The following is a 7,962-nucleotide window of genomic DNA, read 5'->3' on the forward strand; positions in this document are numbered from 1 at the left end:
AGAAAATGAAAATTAAATCAACTGTGCAACTACACTCTTGCTAGTTTCCAAAAATTATCAATAGGTAATGTTACTGAAAACGAATTCAAATTTCACGTCCAAGCGGCAAATTTCAAAATGGAACTACGCGATATCTGCATAAGCGAAACCAACTACTGCGAAAACAGCACAACAGCACTCCACCTCCGAAAACAGCACAACACTTGCCAAACCAATCCTAAGGATGAGCCCTCGTACAAGAAATTGCTTGTGATATGTAACACTCTGATAATAAAATAGCAGAAAAATACCTTCAAGAATTACAGAATCGGGCGGGAAAGAACAGAGGAAATGAGATGGGAGGAAATCAGAAAATTTTCATTAACAAAAGATGCCTCTCCTTACAACCCATTCATCCTTTAAACACAGAGATTACAAATTTCAGACAAAATAGTAAGGATTAAAACCTGTCAATCTATTAAAAACTGCTGCAGCTCGCTGTATAGCCTTGTCCTTCCTCAGACTGTGATTGGTTCTTGGTCTCGCATGTCTGAAACCTTCAAAATGGGGACGACAGCTGCTGTGGCAACGGCTCATTCATTGTCAGCCGTACACGTGTCGCTTGCCTGGCTAAATCCAGAATGAGAAATCTCCCCAAAATCCCCAATCTTTTCTGCCTCTGAATTGAGCCCTAATTGCTTCAAAATGGCGTCGCCTTGTTCCTTTGATTTAAAATCGCCCCCAATCTCCTTTGTGCACTCGATCTGACGGTCCTCATTAAGTCTTCTCACCGAACGGCTGCTTTTCAATGTCGCGTTTTCACCATGAAACACGACATGATAATCGGATCTCTCACACTCTCAAGGGCTAGCCGGGCCATTTGTCCACCTTTCCCAATGATGAAACCAGCTAGGGAAACATTAACACTGGTCCTCATACATGTGCCTCTGATTGAGTAGCAAAATGGCAGGAACAGATAGCACGAGGATCCTGCTGAAATGGAATCATAGGTCCGCTGAGCTGCTACTGTCCACGAACAAAGGCGCACAGTGAAGGAAGTGACCAAAATGAGACTGCAGTGCTGCATGAAGAAGCTAATATTACATATTCACAAATTCCTAGCGCAGCATACCAGACAGAGTTGAGCTTTTTATTTAAATTATGGTAGGACAGAGAAAACCCGATGACTTGTTACCAGTAGTCAAATTTCACCAAAATGCACATCATAGAAGATGGATAACATACTGATACAAAGATGCACGATACAATTCACAGAATAAAGTCATCGCTAAAATGAAAATCAGAGAAACAGGAGGGTTACCATGATCTGCTATGCAGCCCACTATTTCTTCTTTTATTTGGTCAAAAAGATTTTGGTATTTTGTTTTAGAGAAAACCCTTGTCTCAATTGAGAAAGAAAAGTTCATTATGATTGATAATCAACCCACAATCCACATGAGTGCGGGATAAGGAGTTTGGGCAGGGAGATGATAATGATATGACCACAACTAAAGATGGACTGCTACAGGCATCCATCGTGACTCTGGTGGTAATTTGGCAGGGGTATTGAACTGTGGGGCTAAGTGCCAGCTTATTCAATTTCAACGGGATCGTCCCTTTTTGGGTTTCCATGGGTCTAGTGCAACAACCTGAAGTTTCAAGGGGCATTTTGCCCTAGAACTTACCATACAATCTGGAACAGCTCTTGCTTCCATATTGTCACATTTGCATTGTTTCAATTGATTTAGGATAAGCAAAAGAAACTGCCAAAGAGTCTGAGGAAGAAAACACTTTCTAAAACAAAAGAAATTAGGACAATAACTTGTTTTGTACTAGAGAGTGTGCTGACATTAAGAAAGGCAGGAATAGTTTTTTCCTTCAAAAACTCACATTTTTACCAGTACAGCAATTAAGTTTAAAGATTGTTGCTTTAATGCTACTCCACATTTCATTTGCTGTAACTCTCAACTCCAAATAATTCAGTGGAATAATTGTTTAATTGCTATCTACATTCTACACAACTCAATTAGAATCTCTTTCAACCTAAAGTTAAATCATGAAATAGAAGAGTTTAAACCATCCATTGAAATACTATCGTCTTTTTGTCGTCGTCTGAAGAACTTCATGTTTTCCTATGTACTAAGGGCTTCTCCCCATACACATCTAGAGATTTCTTCTTTGTTATATAGATTAAAGCGTGTTTCACGTAATAACAGTTAGACATGAAACAACTCATTACTAGGACAAAGTCCAATTAAAAGGTTGTAATTACTGACCTCTGGAGCTCAGGAGTTACAGTTGCAACACAGAAGACACCGGGCTTACAACTCCATATCCCAGGTCAATTGCCCAAATCAAATGAAGAGATGTGATTGTCTTGCCAAATTGTTATTCATAATATCTCAATCACATAGCGGTTCTTTTACCAAAAGGTTCATCTTTTCATGTAAAAATTCAAGGACATCTCCTCTCCCTTCCTTCAGAAGTAACTGTCTCAGCCTGCCAAAGGTATGTCTTCCTGGGCGAATTCCTCTCTCCATCATCTCTTCCATTAAGACACAAGCCCTAGACACATCACCCTTGTCACATAATCCATTAATAAGTGCAGAAAATGTGTGCATGCTAGGAGCAAACTGCTTCCTTTCCATATACTTCCACACCTTGAGAGCTATCTCTAGTTCCTCTCTCTCACAGAACATCTTGATCATCATGGTATATGTGTCGGCATCAGGCTCGCAAACTTTGGTCATCCTGCGAAACACCTTAAAAGCCTCATCAGTCTCCCCACGACCAATCAAGCCATTTATAAGAATGTTACAAGTTCTTGAATTGGGTCTCACCCCCTTTTTATCCATATCATCCACAACCTTGTAAGCATTTTGGAATTTATTTACTTTGCAGAAAGCACTAATTAAGGCGTTGTAAACTGCCACATCAGGCTCTACTCCATTTTGTTCCATTTGAAGGAATGTATCAATTGCATCCTCAATTCTGTTTTCAATACCATATGTATGTATCAAAACGCTATAAATAAACGACGTGGGCTGACAACCACTGAATTCCATCTCATTTATAACATCAACTGCTTCATGTGTCCTTCCTGCCTTGCAGAGAATGTCAACCATGATTCCATATGTCACAATATCAGGATTGCAGCCTGAATCAACCATTTCCCTAAAAATCGCCCTGGCTTTTGGCAAATTTGGAGCCCTTCCCCATCCTTCAAGCAAAATGCTATAAGTTTTTGAATCGGGACAAAACTGATTGTTCATGGCATCAAAGATCTCCTGAGCTTTTCCAACATTCTTTGACTTGCACAAAGCACTCAATAACCCATTAAATGCAGCCAGATTTGGAGGCACATCATATTTTTTCATTATGTTAAATGTATAAACCGCCTCATTCACTTTTTGGGCCCGTGCATACTTTCTCATGATAATACAGAAGGTCTCAATATTCAGTATTCCCTTGGTCCTCATGCTGTTCACGAGATCCCACATTATCTCATACTGCCTTATCTTCGCCAATGACTCAATCATGATATGGTAGGCTCTAATACTGTGCACATAATTTCGTTGCTTGCCAGCCCACTCAAAGAACCGGTGAGCCAGCATTCCAGCATTTTCGAATTTTGCAAGGACCTGTTCAACTACATCTTCAGAAACCCGGATACCACTTTGGTCGAGCGCAACATCAAGGCCTACTTTGGGGCAGGACATCATAATTTTACAGATCTTTTTTGTTATATCAGGTGAATCTTGCACTGTTTCTCCTGAGCTGTACAACCTACCCCCAACCAAAATTCTCAAGAAAACTTTATCGCAGCATCGAATTCGGAATATCATGATGGAGAAGTAAATAAAACTTCGCACGGTCACCGCCTGGAGAATAGTGGTGAGCAATTACCTACATCATTACACACAAACATTCAAGCAATCATTTTATCAAGCACATGACACACAAAAGAATTGCAGGCACCTTCCACTTACTCAATCAATCTCATCTATATCATTTTTCAGGCGAATACATATTTCTACAACGCATATAACTTGTCTCATCCAACAAAAAGAAATAACAGCATTAAGAAACAAATCATTCTTTTTAAATTTTATTTCTTCTCGTAATCAAGAAAATCAACTTCCTAATCCCACCCTTGTATATAACCACATACACACACACACACACATACATAATAGAAAGAGTACCTGAAGTCTGTAATGAAACCCGTGCTCTTCTTTCCTTTCTTTTCTCAGTATGTCTTTTCTCGGTTTCTTCTGTTACTTCCACTCAGACGAGAAGCGGACTGTCTGTTCGCTGGGCTGTTGAGTGTCCGACCCGGTGTTTGGGCCCTGTAAAATGGGCTTTTAATATTAGAAAAATTTTGAAAAAATAAAATAGTAAAATTACAACAATCTCACCAGATGTGAGTGTAATTACGAATACCTCTCGTTATTTAAAATTTTTTAAATACTCATTTGATGATTGATAGAATTTATATAATTGATGAAAATTTAATGAAGATTTATAGGTTAAACTAGTTATTAGACAACCGTTGAAATCTTCAAACGACGACATATATTTATAATTATATTAAACTTTCATAAAAAACTCATCGTAATTTATTCCTGAAAAAATTATCTAATTAAACCCTAATTTTAGAAGTTCGTCACATCATTTTTTTTTATTATTATTTATTGAAAAGTGTCGATAACTTTAGTCTTTTAACTTAGATCATCATCACGAGTCACGACATATTAGAAATTCATAAAACTGAATTTAGTAGGATGTCCTATATATAAAAGTTGTAAATTAAACAAGTGGGATTAAATAAAATTTTATATTTATTTCCTATATATTAACTTAATGTGTCTCGATTTGACTAATACAATATTTTCTCCGTGACTTGTGTAGTTAAGTTCCAATAATTAATTAATCATAAATGTCTTTATACTTCACGAATTTTTTTCTTAGTGTAAAATAGTAGATTATTTTATATATTATAAATTATAATAAATTAATATTATTGATCATTATTAAATAAAATTATGTAAAAATTTAACATTTTATCATAATTAATTAATTTTTATTATATTTTTTTTTATAATCAAAGTTGAAAGAAATATACTTAACTCGATGAAGGCATAAAACTATAGCCCATTCAATTGATTGTGGTCCCAAATCTTTAATAGCACATATTACATGTAAATGATGTTATTTACAATTCAATTTGCAGTCTGTTGCGCAATATATTGTCTGTTTTTTCTTCGTATAAACATCATAATTTTATCATGAAAATGTCTCATCAGGAAGACGAAGTTTTGAAGTTTAAAAATCGTTCAAATTTCTCATTTGCAATCAATGTGAAACATTTGCCTCATCAATCCCTCTAGACAAGGGCTTTGAGACGGACACATTACCTCGTTCCCACATACGTCAAATAATGTGGATTTGAATCTCATTATTGTATTAACTATTAATTAATAATTATCACCTATATTATTTAAACTTTTAAATAGAGTGGTTCTTTAACAATATCAATATCGCTAGTGATAATTTTAAATATAAATAATATATAATAAACTATAAGCATATGAAGTCGATTGCGACCAAAATAAAAAAGTTTAATTATATTTAAACCCCTTATAAAATTTTAAAATTAAAATTTTCTCCAAAAAATAAAATAAATTTATAATTACACCCTTTAGAAAAACTTACTATTTACTCATGACCCTTTAGATTTTGAATGAAAAATGCTGAATATATGAAATAACATATGAATTTGAAAAGTTCAACGACTAATTTACAGGTTGTAGATAAGTCTACGTAGGAATGCAAATATAAGTCGAGTTGCATTAAATAATGCCAACGTATCAACATACTTTAATTCAATCAATCACAAAATTTATTTTAGTAATTTAATACTTATCTAATTTAATCAATTTCTGTGTGATTAAATTACATTATACCCCTTTTCTAAAATGAGCTTATAAATTAGGCATAATTACACCATCACATCAGAAATTTGAAGAATTATATATAATACACTTAAGTTTGTTTTCGTCTAACAAATAGATTCATTCATTAATTAAAATTTATCGAATTTGCTGACATTAGCAAATAATCGAATGAAAATCCATATGTAATGGGAGTGTTTGCAGGAGTTTTCAAAAAGCGTTTTTCAACTTTTGACTCCAGAAACCACTTTTGATGAATTTGGAGTGCGGATTTCTCATTCTGAAACTGCTAAGAAAAGCGCTTGTAGATCAAAAGTTAGAAATACTCCCCCAAGTGCTTCTAGTTACTTTGATTTTTTTGTAAATAAATCTAACTTTATTTTTTACTACCTTTATCCTAATTATAATAATTTTAATTCAACTTTACTATATTTAATTTATTTTCAAAACTGTATATTTAAAGTTGATATTGGAGTTTTAAAACAATTTGAATAATTTAACAATAATAAAATTTTTACTTGCACATATTTAATACTTTAGGATTTTTATATTTTATTTACTATATTATCTAATTATATTATTCTATATATCATTGAAAAATATAAATTAAATAGCTATGATTAATTATAAAATTATATATTCTTACCATCATGCAGGTTTAGTTATCGTATATGCATCAACAATTATTCTATTTAGTGGGATCATTATTAAACTTAACATTCAGTTTTTTTATTAATAATTTTAAAAAATTAAATATAAAATATACTAATCTAAATTATTTTTATTTGAAAAATTATTATCATCAACGACAAGTGTAATATAAAGAAAAATAATATATTTTTAACATTGAAGACAAAATGATGTTTAACAATTACATTTATTTTAAAAGTGATGCATTCAAAAAATGTACAGGTCCAATAAATTTGGAAATTGTTCAATGTTTGGATCGAAGCGAATACAAATTCTGAAAGGGGACCTGCAAAAAAAGCGTCAGCACTCTGACACCCATATTTGTATTGGATTTGAGATTGTATATAGCCAAAAAGTAGATAAATATAATTAAAATCAAGATATAATGAATAAAGTTGTTGAAAAGTGTAAGAACACGTGATAACGTGCTTATAGAATACTTAGATAATGTTTAAAGAGTGAGAGAGATGGTTTAGAGAGTAATAGAGGTGTGAGAGATGTTGGGGGACGTTTATAGAGCGAGAAAGGTGTCATGAGGGGTGTCTCCTTACGATGGGGCTATGCACGTTTCCTTCATTCTCAAGAAGAAATGGATAAGGGCTGTTTGGATAAGCCATAATATGCTCTTATCTTCTGTTAATCTTGTTGTTGAATACTTATTTTCAAGTTTGGGGGACCCTTCATTAGCGAGGGACTCCTAACCACTAGGAAGTCCAAGTGGCCAATAAATTCAGGACTTTGGGGAGACCTCCCTAGTACGTAAGGAGTTCTAGTCATCAGGGAAGTCTTCTTTGCTAGGGCTGATGTGGTTCTAAGGTGGATGTTGACCTTTGAGTTGATGAGGTGCCACGTGGAAAAGTGGACTGCCACATGTGTGGGCTTTTTGAGCCAAATATTTTGTCGGACTCTGATCATGGTCCAAGTAAGGGGATGCGTTGGGCTTCCTCCCTTCTTTTGGGCTGTTTGGACCTCCCTTTGTCAATCTGTTTTTTAGGGGACATCCATCTAGGCCGCCCCTCCTTAGAGCGTTATAGGCCTCTTGTTTCTTTCTTCTTTTTTGGGCCAACTTATTTTTATACACATTAAAAAGTAATTTTCCATTAATACTATTCAATTTATTTATTTTTTGTTTGCCTACAAAAACTATCCACTTTAATTCTATTATTATTTTAAAATGTTTATACAAAAATCACTTATTACAAACACCCGCTAGAATATTAGAAAAGGGTGCAGGTTGGCCCAGTTGGTTTGTGGTCCATGGCCTCTTAGGGGTCCACAAACTGTCATCTTATGGCTTAGTCCAACAAAAAAGTATTACAAAGAATATTGTTTGGTTTAC

The 7,962-nt window shown here is 34.3% G+C and overlaps 1 protein-coding gene across 1 annotated transcript; it reads right to left on the bottom strand.

Annotated features, from left to right (window-relative positions):
* Positions 1-331: 331 nt before the first annotated feature.
* Positions 332-4,318, bottom strand: APPR6 (Tetratricopeptide repeat (TPR)-like superfamily protein). The gene is made up of 3 exons (XM_088879426.1): positions 4,185-4,318; positions 2,256-3,885; positions 332-1,060 (listed from the first exon to the last, which is right to left on the bottom strand). The coding sequence occupies exon 2, from the start codon at positions 3,822-3,824 to the stop codon at positions 2,382-2,384; it is 1,443 nt and encodes a 480-aa protein (XP_088735552.1). The 5' UTR covers positions 3,825-3,885; positions 4,185-4,318; the 3' UTR covers positions 332-1,060; positions 2,256-2,381.
* Between the last annotated feature and the right edge of the window lie 3,644 nt (positions 4,319-7,962).

This window comes from Sesamum indicum, linkage group LG4 (assembly GCF_026168435.1).
Source record: "Sesamum indicum cultivar Baizhima isolate 11 linkage group LG4, ASM2616843v1, whole genome shotgun sequence".
In the NCBI taxonomy this organism is placed as follows: Eukaryota; Viridiplantae; Streptophyta; class Magnoliopsida; order Lamiales; family Pedaliaceae; genus Sesamum; species Sesamum indicum.

Bases quoted from the DNA above. Each gene is read 5' to 3' on its own strand.
- APPR6 (XM_088879426.1), bottom strand. From the start codon at position 3,824: ATGATATTCCGAATTCGATGCTGCGATAAAGTTTTCTTGAGAATTTTG.